Raw genomic sequence first — 15,246 nt, forward strand, 5'->3', positions numbered from 1 at the left:
GCGGCGATCTGACACTAGGAAATCCAAGCTCTAGATTTAGGTTCCACAGATTTACACTTAATCAAGATCTGGGGGCCTGGTGGGAACTCTGGTTTTATCTTGTATACAAAGGGGGCCACTGAATGCCAGTCTCCTGCCCAGGGATGAAGTAAGTTCTGATCAAGTGCTTGAACAAAAGAGAAGAGATGCTGACTTTTTTTTTTAAAGGAGGCACTTCATAGCAATACTATCCACTGAAACACTTCTGTGCTTACCCACTACTTGGACATGTATCACCTCACTGAATCCACTCACCATCTTCCTCCCCCACCCCCACTCCGATCCCTGTCCCTATTTTTGGACCACAGCCAGCTGTGCTTGGAAATCACTCATGGCGATGTTCAGGGGACTCTAACTGGTGCCAGGGAGCAAACCCGGGCTGGCGGTGAGCAAGGCAAGAACCCTGCCTGCTTAATTCCTGAGAGGCCACGCTCAGTCACTACTGGAGACTGAATTTCTGAATGTCACGGAGAGGCACCACCAAGTTTCCAAGCGGCCTCACAAAGCACTAAGAGCAAGAGGGAGAGGTCTGGACTCCTCTGCTGAAAGCCGCTCTAGAGAAAACCGAGCCAGTCCCTGCTGGAAGTGCACCCCCACACCAACCACAGCTCCCACCCCAACAGCTCCAAACCCCACCTCACTCCCCCAGGACCCAAGGCAGCCAAGCCAAGTCCTGGAATTCAGTCACAGGCCTGAATGCCAATAGTTCCTTCAGGCCCTCCCTTCCCCAACTAAAGAGGAGAAGCCTCCCACCGCCCCCTCTCCAGCCTCCCCATGCCAAGTGTGGGAGGCCTAAGAGCCACGGCGGGATGGGGGGGAGGGGGAAAGGGCGAGGCAGACTGGCGGTGACAAGGACGCCTTGTCAGAAGTTCTCGGGAAGGCTGAGGCAAGGATGAAGGGCACGAAGAGAGGATTCTGGGAGCCTGTCCTCAGTGACCCTCTTCTCAAGCCTCGGGGGTGGATATCACCTGTTCCCACTGCCATTCTTCTCTCACAACACCCTCCCACCAGCATCTCCAAGTCCCTTATTCCAGTAACTGGGGGCTTCAGCCATGCCCCCTCCTCCCGTTCTGACAAGCCAGCAAAGAAAGGCACCTAGCTCCACCGGCAGCCCCTCATCCCCGACTCTAGTGACTCCCCAGCTAACAGTGCTTTGGAGATGTTCAGCTAGAGCTGCTGAAGTCTCAGCTAAGGCAAGCCTTCAAACTTAACTTTTCTTTTCTGCATCTATTTTTAATTGAATCACCATGAGATACATAGTTGCAAAGCTGTTCATGATTGAATTTCAGTCATACAATGTGGTTTTGTTTTGCTTTTTGGGTCACACCCAGAGATGCTCAGGGGTTACTCCTGCCTCTGCACTCAGGAATTACTCCTGGCGGTGCTGGGGGGAATATATGGGATGCCGGGGATTGAACCGGGGTCTGCCACGTGCAAGGCAAACACCCTACCCACTGTGCTATTGCTCTGGCCCCAACTTTTCTTTTTGAGCCCCATTCCCGCCTCCAGTTGCAAACATTATGTGGCACCAGGGTAAGATGGCAAGCCAATGTGGCAGACTCAGTATCCCGGAGTCCTCAAGTTTCAACAGAAGCAACAAGATGCACAGCAAAGGCAGGAAGTACCAGAGTGAGCAGAGAAGCCTCGTGGCTCCCTTTCCTTCCCGAGGCTGCCCTCTGTGTGATGCGCATATGCACAGTAACCACCATGGTGGCACCACAATCCTGCATGTCATCACCCCAGTGTCACTTATGTGAGAACTGCTTAAAAGCATACAACCTGGAAGACTCCCATCAGCCAACCGGTTGTCTGGCCAACTAGAATTCTTTTATGTATTATTTATTGGGGGAGGGGGGCTGGTTGGACCACACCCGACAGTGCTCAGGGCATACTCCTCACTCTGTGCTCAGGGATCACTCCTGGAGAAGCTCAGGGGACCGTATGGGATGCCAGGGATCGAGCCTCGGTGGACAGCATGCAAGGCCATGTGCCCTGCCTGCTGTACGATGACTCCGGCCTGAAACAGACTTCATTCTCCACCTGCCTGTGCCATCTGATCCCCAGTGCTTGCGAGCTCCTACTTGCTGTAGACATCTCTGCCTCTGAGAAGCCTTCCATGATAAGCCCCCCTGAATCAGAAGCCCGTGCAAAGGGAATTCCAGCAGAGAGTTATGGCTTCCTGAGGCACAGCATGTTTTCATAACACAATTAATGTATTTCAGTTGCTGGCACGGACTTGGCATTCGGCTAGAATCACACACACACACACACACACACATACTTACACAATAAATCAGAGTTCTAGGCCAGTGGCTCTGCATTTCTCCTGGCCTATAACACTGCCCATGGCTGCAGCCACCCTCCTCTCTCAGGCTCTCAGGCTTGACATGAGGATCAAAGTACGTGTAGTGATCCCCACCAGGATCCAGGATCCTATACCTGGTCTCAGAAAGCCCTGGAAGGCTCTGCACAAGCATTATCTTCAGCTGCTCTCTACGCCCAACTAATATCAACATATACTCGCTAAATAAGTTAGTGCCACTAGTGGAAACATTAAACCCAATCTCTCCTTAGAGCAAGTATATTGGATTGTGTGTCATGATCTGCAGAACAAAGGGTTCAGCTTCTCCTCTGCTGCAATTCCCAAAGTCTTAATGAGTTAACCAATCTCTTCACATCAAAGACAAGACTTTTAGGAATCGAAATCCTGCTCACAGGAAAACTTTTCTGACAGTCTCCAAAGAGAACAGGATTAACACTGGGAGCGCCTGCCAACTGCATTCAAGAAATAACACACAAAGCCTCCTCCTTCAGTCAATATTAAATCCATGGCCAGGGGATGGGCTCTATCCTACAGAGGAGACATCTATGAAATGGGCTCTTGAAGGATTAGAGAAGTACAGGGGGCAGGATTCCAGTCACAGAAACAGGAAGTTGAGAAAAGGCTTGACAAAGGCGTCCTCTTAAGAGACAGAGAGAGCGGGAGCTGTGGCGACAAAGCTAGTGGGAAAGCAAGAGAAATCAAACCCATCTGGGCGCCCTGCCCCACCTCCGCTCTCACTCACTATGGTTTTATGGTTTTCACATGCATTTTCCCGTATCACTGTCAATCAGGTCATTCTTCCCCTCCTCATCACCTAAGGAAATACTGAGAGTGGTCCAAGATCCTCAGTAGGTTGAGTGTTGGCATGACTCTGCCGAAAACATTTAACCATCTGCTCAGTCTGTTCCCCCGCAAAAAAAGGCCTACCGGGGGCCTCAGCAACAGCACAGTAGGCAAGGCGGTTTGCCTTGCACGCTGCCGACCCGGGTTCAATCTCTGGCTTCCCATATAGGATCCCCAAGCCTGCCAGGAGGGATTCCTGAGTGCAGAACCAAGGGTAACCCCTGATCATCACCAGCTGTGGCCCTAAACCCTTGAACAAACAAGCCCTATCAGCTGTCTCTGAAGCAGGAAGACACTTTTACATAATTCTCAATTCCCTTGAACACTGGGGCTGGGGTTCCATCCCCAGCATTGCACAGTATCTGAGCACTGAGCTTGGTGTAGTCCCTGAACACCATCAGATAGAGCTGGCTCCAAAACCAAAACCCACAAACTGTAAAGCAGCAGGGGGGCTTCACGGGACTGAGGTCTACAGAACTGACCATATCCCTACACAATATTCTCCCATCCCTCAAAATGCCCCTTTCCCAGGATGTGCTCCTCGGGGCCACCTGGGACGATGATGGCTGGCCTGCTTAGAGCAAAGCATAAAAAAGGACTTTATTACTGTTCCAAGGAAAGTCTGTGCAAATTATCAATGAAATCAAGAATGAAAACTGACAGACATGTGGATAGGAGATCTCAAAGATTGGAGGCTGAAGTCTATTGTAGGAGGGTATAAAGCAGAGAACCACACAGTCCAAAAAGTCAGCCCAGGGGCACTGATCAGCAACTGTGAGCAATCACACAAATGACCAGGCACTTCAGTGAGGATGCACTGGTTCAAGGCAGTCCTGGGTCCTTTACAGTTGGTCTTTCATTAAGATTATGGGCTGGAGAAATAGTATAGAGGGTGGGACCAATGTGAGTTGCCTTGCACATGCCCACCTGGCTCTGACCCCCAGCACCCCCAAGGCCTCTTGAGTCCTGCTAAGAGGGATTTTTGGGAGAGGAGGCAGAAATAAGCCCCGAGCATTGCCAGTGTGGACCCTGAACAAAAATTATTATTATTATTTTTTAAAGAAGATCAAGTGGGGCTGGAGAGAGAATACAGCAGGTAGGGCACTTGTCTTGCATTCAGCTAACCTGCGTTCAATCTCCGGGATTCCACAAGGTCCCCTGAACCCTCAAGGAGTGATTTCTGAGTGCAAAGCAGGAGTAACCCCTCTGAGCATGGCCAGGTGTGGTCCAAAAACCAAAACCAAACTAAACCAAAACCCACCAAAAAGGAGAGATCAACTGAGGAAATAGAAACATCCAAAGCATCCCCACACCTCCCTCTGCCAAGACCAGTGCTTAGCAAACAATGACAGGCAGTTCCTTGTACTCCCTCTGTTCTTCCCTGGTATGTGACAATCTCACTGCCATTCTCTTATGCACCTAAAAGAAAGTGCCAGTGTCAACAAGGCTGAACTCAGGACTAGAGCCAGTGACAACAAACACTGGTCACTTCGACTTCCTCTTCCCAGAGGACATGTTTGGTACTCATGAAGACATGTTTGTCTCTATCCTACAGAAGGACTGAAACCAGGCCTCCTCCATGAAGAACTCTGTATTTCATCCACTGTCTCTTACTACTCATAAAACGTAGACTATGGATTTTTTAAAAATACCTACTTGCATTTGGTCATACTGCTGAAACACATTTCCCCTTTTGGCCTGAGACATCTGAAATACTTTTGTAAATTTACTTTTGATGGGAGAGGGGTCTCCCCGTGGTGGCTCAGGAGACTCAGGGCCTCTCTCAGAAATTCTTGGTCAACCATGGTGATGGTAAAATGCAAGGGCCTGAGAAGTGGTGCCACTTGGGTCCTGCGTAAGTGCCAGGTATCACCTGACTCAAACGGGGTCCACACCCAGCAGTGCTTAGGGACCTCCAGAGCTATATACAGTGAAGCCTGGGGACCAGGTGGTGCTGGGGACAGAATCAGGGTCTGCCACATGCAAACCAAGCCCTTTAATCCCTATATATACCATTCTCTCTGGCTCCAATTTGCAAATTAAAAAAAAAAAGGTAAGTGATGTAAATAAAATGCCTTCAAGAGAATCTGTTTCTTTCCCTGCATTACATCTCAAATTTTTTAATTGTTCAACAGTTGTACTCTAAAAGATCTGTAACCAGGGAAAAGCTAAAAAGTCAAAGAAGTTAAACAACAGGAAAACTATCTCTGGGGAAGCAAATGAATACGCAGGAAAAGGTGCTTGAAAGAAAACACACTATATTAAAAAAAAACAGCTTAGAATAGGAGGGAAAAAAAGGATTACTATGGTGCTAAAAAAATGAAAAGAAGGTAGGAGATTGAAAGAAGTGACTGGAGAATAGGATAGCAGGTAAGATGCTGGCTTTAAAGGCACAAACCACATATGGTCCCCTGAGCCCTGCAAGGAGTGATCCATGAGCACAGAGCCAGGAGTAAGCTCAGAGCATTGCTGGGTATGGTCCAGAAACAAATAATGAGGAAAAAGAAAGAAAAAGAAAAAGAAAACAAAGAAATAACGTCTTTTAAACAACATACCTTTGGCATCCTCAGTTTTTATGTCTTTGGACCACCTCCAGCTCAGTGCCCAGGGGTTGTTCCCAAGTGCTCAGGGCACCATGCAGTGCTGGGAACTGAAACCAGGCCTCCTACATGCAAAACCTGTGCTCCAATCTGTCCAGTTCTCTCTCTGGCCCTTTATACTGTCAAAGTTCCAAAAATGACTCCAAAATTTCCTAACGTATTAGTAGCTTTGAGGAACCCCAGCTCTGAAATGCCAACAGATGGCCTCAGTGAAGGGAATGGTTTCCTGTGAGATTACCTCAGCACCACTACTGCAGAGGGCTATTACTGCTCTTTTCTACTCGTCTTCCTAAGTGGGATACCAACATGTGCTACCGAAGAATTGGGCACTTCATCAATATCTCATGAATATCAAGACTCTAATTTAGGGGCAACAGTACATCAGGTAGGGCATATGCTCTGCACGCAGCCTGACCCGGGTTTGATACCTGAGCCAGGAATAAGCCCTGAGCACTGCCAGGTATGGCTCCCCCCAACAAAACAAAACAAAACAAAACAAAACAAAACCGAACCTCATTCATTTCAATATGCATGAACTGAATGCAAGAACCAGAGTACAATCCAATACCAAGTCTCTCTGAACTAGTTCGCTTCAGCCTCGGCAGCACCACAACCAGCACCTTTCTTGTTCACTACGTACCACTGGAAGGCGGTCATTAAATGCCACTGTCCTTTTGGGCCCAATCAACATGCCACAGGCCAAAGTGACTCCTGACCCAGTCACAGTGCAGGTAAGCAGCTCAGGTCTTCCTGAATAGAGGCAGCTGACTGGCTATGCAGACATATGCGGGAGTGATACAGGGAAAAGGAATCTCCAGAGGTCGGGGGTGATGGGAAGAGATGTTCTGCAAACCTACCGAGAATAACTAAGGACTCCCGAGTCTTTGTTTTTATTAGCACCCTGTGACCCCCTTGTGTAGAAAGAGTCGGGTGGGCAGAAAGGATAATCTCCAAGCTTGAGGGTTGGGGCAGGGCAGTGAGCAACTTTGCTCAGCAGATTAAACCTACATTTTGGTGAAAGCTTTAACCTGGTTAAGACCTATCTAAGTGTCCGGTTTGATAAACTTTGATTTCTTCGGTTCAAAAGTTTCAGAGGAAGGTTCGTACTATATGCTTGCAATGTTCTAAATATGACACAATTACCCCACAGGAGGTAATTTCTCAATGTCTTTTCATGACACGAGGGTTTGACAAGCCCTATAATGACCCATCCAACCTCCTACCACAATCCCCAAGTCTTTTTATAGTCGCAGGTAATTACACCACAGAGAGATGACATCACTTCATCAGCAGGGCTTGCAGCTGACAGGAAGATGCTCTGCGGATGTTTTGGGAACTACATCCTCATTCAGCAAACAATTTGCTGTGGTCCCTATTGTTCCTTTCCAAGAATAGAACTGTCTTGGCAAACCTACAAACCTTGGCAAACCTTGCCTACACTGGGAACTCAACAACCAAGAGCTATTGTAGAGGAGAACAGAAACAACCAGAGGAAAACATGGTAACCCAGAGATGACTTGGGAATCTTTAATGCAGGGTAACCAACACAGATGGGAGTCTTTCTGCCTCTGTCAAAATAATCCTCTGAAGGTTGGTCTGAGAGCACTAGTAGAGCAACACAAGAAAAATACCTTTGTGAAGCCCGTCACTAGGCCTAGGGTCACTCGGCCTAGGTAGCACAGCTTCAGCAGACACCAACATCAAACTGAGACAGAGACTGGACACAAATCTCCGCCAGCCTCGCCACTTATGACTACATGTCTCTGAGCAAATTACGCGTCTTTCTCAGCCTCAGTTTCTCATTTGTAAAGTAAGAAGCCACTAACATGACCTCCTAGCTCACGGGTGAGAGGATGGACCAGGTGGTGTGGAGCCTGGCCCATCAACAATGATGCTCTCTCTATGCAGGTCTCCTGCCCATCTGCTCCTCCCAGCTCAGGGCTATAATCTGCTGCCAGGTCCCTTCAGAGCTGATTAGGTGGTCCAGGTCACCCGCCAGCATCTTCTCTAGCAGCAATGATAAGGTTAGAGCCACAACCACCTGCCTTGTTTCTCAACATTTTCTACCATCAATATTAACTACCTGGCCTTCTGTCTCATTGAAATGCATGAGACTGCTTTCCCTGCTACTTTCAAGTTGCTTTCGGTGCTAGTGGGATATTTAGCATGGTGGAAAGTGCTATGGCAATATTTGAAGAAGAAGAATTTTAATAAGCAAAAATTACTGCATTTTTTTCAATAAATATATTCAGAAGCTTTGTATATGAGTCAGCAAATCAGTTGGGCTGAGACTGCCAAACTATGTAATTATCAGACTATATAAGCTTTCTGGAAGGCAAAAAGAATTCCTCAAAAACCAATGTTCCCTCAACTAATGAAGTGTGATAACTCCTCCCAATCCCTTCTTCCCAAACCCAGAAAGTATGACTCTTCAGTTTTTGTTTTTGAGGGTAGGCTATACCTAGCATTGCTAAAGAGTTACTTGTAGGCTGGCACTTAGGGAATCACTTCTGGTAGTGCTCAGGAGACCATGCTGGGCCAGGGGACAACCCAGATCTCTCGCATGCAGTCTGTACAAAGTCTGAGCTATAACCCTATCTCAATTTTTGTTTTTGTTTTTGATTCTGGTTTACGGAACCAAACCTGGCAGTGCTACTCTCGTTGCAGTGCTCAGAGGTTGTACCTGGTGGTGCTTGGGGGACCATGTGGTATACCTCAGTCTCTGACATGCAAAGTATCAGCTCCAGTCCTTGGAGTCATCTCCCTGGCCCTCAGTTTTGTTTTTCAAAGACGGCAAGGTGTATCATCCACGTAAAATCTGTCCAACATGACTCAAAGGTAGGTCACATACCAACTCTGTTGTTATTATTTGGGCCTTGCAACATTCATTTTATATGTCAAGTGCCTACCAATCATTTTTATAAGTCTACACAACACTGGCCTAACATTCTTAAGGATCTTGTTTCTGTTTTACAGGAGACACAATGAGGTCAAGTGATTTACCTGAGGTCACATGGCGAGTGTCTGAGATCACAGGGAAAGGGAAGGAAGGGGCTGACTGCAATCCTAACCCTTCTGGAGTCAAGAGAAATGCAAGTTGGGTGGTACGAGAATAGCTTAAGTTCTGATATCCCCATTGCAAGCTGTGACCTGGTGTGAAGAATATGAGATGCTTCTTTTTTTGCCACTCCTAAAAAGAAAATATTTAATGAGGTTTCCCATCTCTGCTGAAGAAATGACCAAGAAAGGGGGGGAACAGGGGGAGAGTGCTGGCCCCACTGCCTCTTTAACACCGTCTCCAACTCAAATTCTGACCTGTAGAAATCGCCCCGAAAGAAAACTGCACCCCAAATATGATATAAGTCTACTGCCAACTCCTCTTCATATCTGTAGACCTGTTTCTCTTCTAAACTCGACTGATCATGACCAAGACAAAGACTGACCATGTTCCTTGTGAGCAGTGCCATGATGCTACAGATGAAGTGCCCCCAGAAGTGGCCTACTTACAGCATCCAGGGAGAGTCTCCAGTCATGAAGTTGCATGGACACACAAACTTAATCTGGGCTAGCAGAACTCATGCAGTCCCCTGAGCACTGCCACGAGTGTTCCTGAGCACAAAGTCATAAATAAGGCCAAAGCACCAGCAAGTGTGGTCCAAAGCCAAAAACAAACAGAATGTTGTGCGTCTCACCAGTTCTTCATCGGTAAATGCCTCTCAAATGAGCGTCCAGAGCAGTAATGAGAGAAAGCAACAATGTACAGGAAGAAGGTACTCTGTCTGGGAGCATATGTACCCCAACTCTGGGGAGCAAAAGAGGGGCTCCTGTACTTTAGAGTGCTGTGCCCACAGGTTGCCTGTGCCCTCCGCTGTGGCACAATTTCTCTTTGTAATTTCTCTCTCATCGCTTGGCCCCTTTCCTCCACTTCTTCGCCACTCTCGCTCTCTTCTCTATACCATGTGATCCCTTCAGAATTAATATCCTACCTCAAAAAAAAAAAGGCTATTTTACTTAAAAAAGAAAAAAGCCATAGGAGGGGAAAATGCAGGAGATAAAAAAAAAAGCATCTTTCTTCAAGCTCAGAAGATCTGAGTCTTGGGTTCTCGGCTGGCTTGTGTGGCATGACTGCTCACAGCAAGAATGGCCACACAGGGGTGCTCTGGGTTTAGGCCCCAGAGTGCTGCCTCCTTCCTCCATGAACCACTCCTGGGTGGGAAGAATACTGTCAGCAACCTGCTGCACTGGATGGATGCAACGGTGAAACCCCTTTCCCTGCCCACACGTATTTAATGGGGACCAGAACAGAGTTGGGGAATGGGGATAGCAGAGGAGGGAGAATTTTCTGCACACATGGGAGGGAAAGAAAAAAAAAACCAAAAAAACACCAAGTCAATGCTCCCACCCTGGTCTGAGTCCACACTACAGTCACACATTTTCCACAGTGAAGAAGAATAATAATGATGCCTCTATCCAGAGGGCCTGGAACCATCAGTCCTTGATAATTGGCTGCAGACTGTGGATGGAAAGTTGGAATGGTGTGGGCAGCTGGAAAATGGGGTGGGGAGTGGTAGGAGGAAGGGGCGGAACCCTTCAGAGGAGAGTGGGGGGAGGTAGCAAGGCTTAGTGGAGCTAACACACCCGGGCTTCTGACACGGAAAGCAGTTGCTCTGCCACTCCATCTGCCTGGTCACATGCAGGGGCAATCTCTCCAGTGTAGTACCAGAAGCCGGTCGTGGCAGAGCAGAGGCACTGGGGTAGGTCCTGGCCCTATGGCTAGCGGTCTCTAGCCTCTAGGCAAGCGCACAGCCTCTCGAGTTGTAGCTCTCACCAGCCCTCCATCCTCACTGCAATGACAGTCATTCCCCTCATGTGCAGACCAAGTCCCCACTTCTTCAGGAGAATGGCAAACTTGTCTACAGAGATCAAATGTTTCAAAGTCTAAATAGCTTAGGCCGGGGGGGGGGGGGGGGGCTATACATTCTGTATTACAACCGCTCTACTCCGCCGTGATAGCACAAAAGCAACAGCAGACGTATATATGTGTGTAGTATGTTTATAAAACATATATATAAACACCAACAAATGCTGCTATACTCCATGAAGACTTTATTTTCTTTTCATACTGAAACATGTTTTGTATAATTCTTTTGATCTTTCCCAAACACTAAAAAACCTAAAACCAGCCCGAGTTTGCAGTCAATGTAAAAATCTAGACATTTGGTAGGGACCAGTCCGTGGACCACACAATTAGTTAACCTCTGCTTGAGAAGACAGTGCCGGCCAAGACAGGCTGCTACACTTTATGATTTTCCTCCAACACTTTTAGAAGCCTCATCTGGCTCTGCAGTGGCCCTGCTTCATTTTCTTTCCTATTGTTATTGTTCTGTTTTGTTTTCCTTTGAAATCTCATAGAATCATGATGTCCTCACTCTGGGGTTCCAACCATTCGCAGCTGTGCCAAGGAGCCTAGGAAATCATAGGCACATGGGAAAGGCCCACCCCGACACTCTGTTCTCCTTGCAACTGCGGCGAGTACTGTGGGATAATCCCACGTCTCTGTCCGGGAGGAACCACACACACACACACACACACACACAGGCAGAGGCACTCACTCACCTGACGCATGTCCAACTCCAAGGAGGGTGCTGAGGATCACCAGTGGGAAGAACAATCCATATCCCATACAAGACACTGCAGATGCTGAGGTGCTCTTTGGTGCTATCCTGCCATGGCACATCTTTTATCCGTCCAGGTTATTTTAAAAAGAAAAAAAAAAAATCTAAAAACCCAGTAGTAAGAATTCTGAAGTCAGCCAGGGGTAGATTCACCTATTAAAACAAACAAACAAAAAAAAAGTATTTAAGTGAACATTTCAGCCATCAAATCAGTTAGAACTTTAGTAAGGAAGCCATAATCACATCTAGAGTCAAAATGTTTCTAGCGACGGAACTCCTAGGAGAGAAGAGTCACTGTAAGTGGCTCTGCAGCTCCTACTTGGAGAAAGGCCGTGCACGGCCTGCAGCGGGGACCCAGGTCCTAAGCACAGGACAAGGAGAGGCCCCGCTCACCAAGCAAGCGGTCAGAAGCTGCCCGGGCTCTGCTAGCCTGCTCTGAGGCCCCAGCAGAGAGGAAGAGAGGCAGCTGTTGACACAGAGCTGCTACACCCAAGTCAGGCTTTGTCTCTGCCACTTGGACGCTAAGCAAGTTTAACTAACTGAAAAAAAAAGGGGGGGGGGGTGTGGGGGTAGAAATAGAGAACATGTGTCTTAAAGGGAGAAGCACACCAACTCCACCGCCTCCAGAAGGAATGCAGCGGCAGCAGCCAAGGACTGCCGGCAAGGACTGCTCCTAAGTGCCAGAAGCTGGATGAGCCCCCAAGGATCTGGCTCTGATTCCACAGTCATGAATCTCAAAAGGGCCTCATTAATCAAGGCTCCCCACAAACACCTGTGATTCCAGATCCTCCCTCTTGATGGCTGCCCTTGACAGTCAAAGGGGGGTTTGAGGTGGGGGTGGGGGGAAATAGGCACAGCCCCCCCACATACACACACTGCTTTCAAACACTTCAGAAGAACGATCTTAATCAGTATCTTTTTAATTTTTTTGGTTTTGGGGCTATACCTGGCAGTGCTCAGGGCTTACTCCTGTCTCTGTATTCTGTATGGCTTGGGGGATCATATGGAGTATTAGGGAACTGAACCCAGGCAAGCACCCTACTCTGTTGTACTCTCTCTTAGGCCCCTAATCAGTATCTAAAAAAAAAAAATTAGGTCAAGACTTTTAGGGAGGGGCTGGAGAGACAGCACAGTGGGTAGGGCGTTTGCCTTACACGTGGCTAACCCAGGTTTGATTCCGAGCATCCCATATGGTCCCTCAAGCACTGCCAGGAGTAATTCCTGAGTGCAGAGCCAGGAGTAACCCGAGCATCGCTGGATGTGATCCAAAAAGATAAAAAAAAAAAAAAAAGACTTTCAGGGAATTTTTCCCTATATGCCTTCAGGGAAGCCGCTGGCATAATGTTATTAATTTTAGTTCATTTTTATTTCGTTTATTCTAGTTTGTAACAGATATTCCTCAAAATAAGATTATAATTCTTTTTTAATTCCTACACGTCCCCTTTCCCTAACAAATCTTTATGGAGCTGGAAAAACGAGAGAATCAGGGAATCTACCACCTACAAGCCCTTATTTATCAGGTCCGCTCCTGAGGTTCTGCCAGGCAGAGTAACTAAATGGGACTCTTCATCCATGTCTGAAATCTTGAGTTAGGTCGATGCTCTAAAGAGGGTTACTCATAAACAGAACAGAGTTGTCTCCGTCCAAAGAAAAGATGGCTATGAGGGTCTTCAATGAGTGTTAAGTCAGGGATTCAAAACAGCATTAGAAAACGCTGGAAATTTTGAAAGAAAAAAAAAGATAGGATACTGGTGTTGGGGCTGGACTGAGCCATCAGGGTGAGCCTCTGACTGAACGAACATTCACACAACACACTGGATCCTCACTCACGACCCCCAAATAGTCGCCTCTGTACCAAGTAGCCTTCTGTTCACAATTCTGCCAGTACTCCTTGAGTCCTTAAAGCTGTAGAACAGGAACGGCTGGTTCATGGACAGGTCTAGGGGTGGAGTCTGAAAGTCACCCCAAACAGTAATCAAACTCTGTGTGTGTGTAAGTAAACATACGGACGCATACGCCTTGATGTGGCTAAGAAAGGTAAAGTCAGAATGTCAGATTCCAGATATGCTTCTCCTATTATGATCTTTAACCCCTGGTTCGCCTTTGTTTCCTCAATGGTAGAAAGAGGACATTGGCCATATGGTCTCTGGAGAGCTCATGTAAGGTTTAGGGTCAGACAGACAGAGCACTTGGCACAGAGCTGGACACTCTAAGACATCTGCAAACCGAGAGCAGGGCAATTATTAGGAAGACCTGAGCCTCAGAGGTCTTGCAGACTGGCTATCAAAATCTACCTTGTCACTTAATAAAGGCCAGAGGAAGGTCTGAAGAAGCTCAGGGATATGCTCAGGGCTACCAGCAATGGGCCCTGTGGCATTGCTATTAGATGCAGCTAGTGCGAACAACTCTCCCGACAGTCATTATCCCCTCAAGGCAACAACTACCCAGGGACCAAAGAATGACACCTGCTCAGGTACATCACGGCACAAGCAGACATATTTCCGCAGTGAATAGACAAGGTCAGATCAGGGTGGTGCAGAGGGGTGTGCAGAGGAGGAGCACTCAGGAAAGATGACCCAAGTGAAAGACACTAGGCTGACTGCTAAAGGCGGTGCCTAGTTTTGCTGTGTGGTGTTTGTTTGTTGACAGAAGGAAAAGGAGACCCCAGATTTAAGAGGGATTAGAGCAATGGGAACATAAGGACTCCTGGAAGAGATTAGAGTAGGGGCAGGCTAAGGAGTTTAAGCTTTACCTTAAAAAAACAAACAAACAAACAAACAAAAAAAAACTATGTGGTGATTCTTTTCACAATAGACATAACATGGAAACAGCCAAGTGTCCAACAACAGATGACTGGGAAAAGAAACAGATACAGAGTGAAAGACTACTCAGTTGTAAGACAAGACATAATCTGCGGCTGCATGGAAGGATTTGGAGAGTGCCATGCTGAGTGGAGTTGGTCAGAAGGAGAGGGCGGGCACAGAATGCTCGCTCTCATATGTGGGATATCAAAAAACATAGGAGAGGCAGAACAAACACTCAAGGCACATGCCTTGCCTGCAGCCAACCCCAGTTTGATCCTTGGCACTACGTGGTCACCTGAGCATATTCCAGGTGCAGTCTCAGGGGTCCCCCAAAGCACTGCCAGGGTGACCCAAGTAATCCCAAGCGCCAGGGAATGAAGAGATTGACTGGATGGCGACGGATAGAAGCTAGACTTGGTGGCAATTTTAATGGAACAAACAAACACAAATCGAACTAAAACGGTACCTAAAGCTGAAACCTATGTACAGTTGCAACCAATGGTCAATAATAAAATTAAAAGAGGAAAACTCACTTTTCACTACGCACATTTCTTTTTAATCTCCTTCCATATTCTATCTTGTATATGCACAACTAACCAGATAAAAACAATTAAAATTAATGTACCAACTGACTGACATTAAAATAAACCTGCTCATTCTCTCTACCAGAAAGTCACTTTCAGGATTACGCACAAGGGTATTCTCTGGAAGATTTCTTTCTGACACTTTTACGCTATATCCGTCCTCAGTAAAATTAATCCCCTCCTCTGCACCTCCCAAACATAGTCCTCTGATATGATTGCATTTCTAAAAAGACTATTAAATCTATTTGTTTATCTGTCTCCCTTAACTGGATTCAAAGTTTCTTGAAAGTAGGAACTACAGATGACTCAACCCGGAATTTCCAACAGTCTGAGCTGGGCCTGGCACCTGGCAGCAAATGTTTGCTAAACCTCTGACTC

General features: G+C 47.2%; 1 protein-coding gene across 1 annotated transcript in view; it reads right to left on the reverse strand.

Moving 5' to 3' along the window:
* Window positions 1–15,246, reverse strand: part of SUSD6 (sushi domain containing 6) — a 91,176-nt gene that overhangs the window by 31,969 nt on the left and 43,961 nt on the right. Inside the window, exon 2 of the mRNA XM_056133637.1 lies at window positions 11,422–11,633. Coding sequence (XP_055989612.1) covers window positions 11,422–11,542 — 121 coding nt within the window. The 5' untranslated portion in view covers window positions 11,543–11,633. The remainder of the gene's footprint in view (window positions 1–11,421; window positions 11,634–15,246) is intronic.

Source organism: Sorex fumeus, unplaced genomic scaffold (genome assembly GCF_029834395.1).
Source record: "Sorex fumeus unplaced genomic scaffold, SorFum_2.1 ptg000098l, whole genome shotgun sequence".
Classification (NCBI taxonomy): Eukaryota; Metazoa; Chordata; class Mammalia; order Eulipotyphla; family Soricidae; genus Sorex; species Sorex fumeus.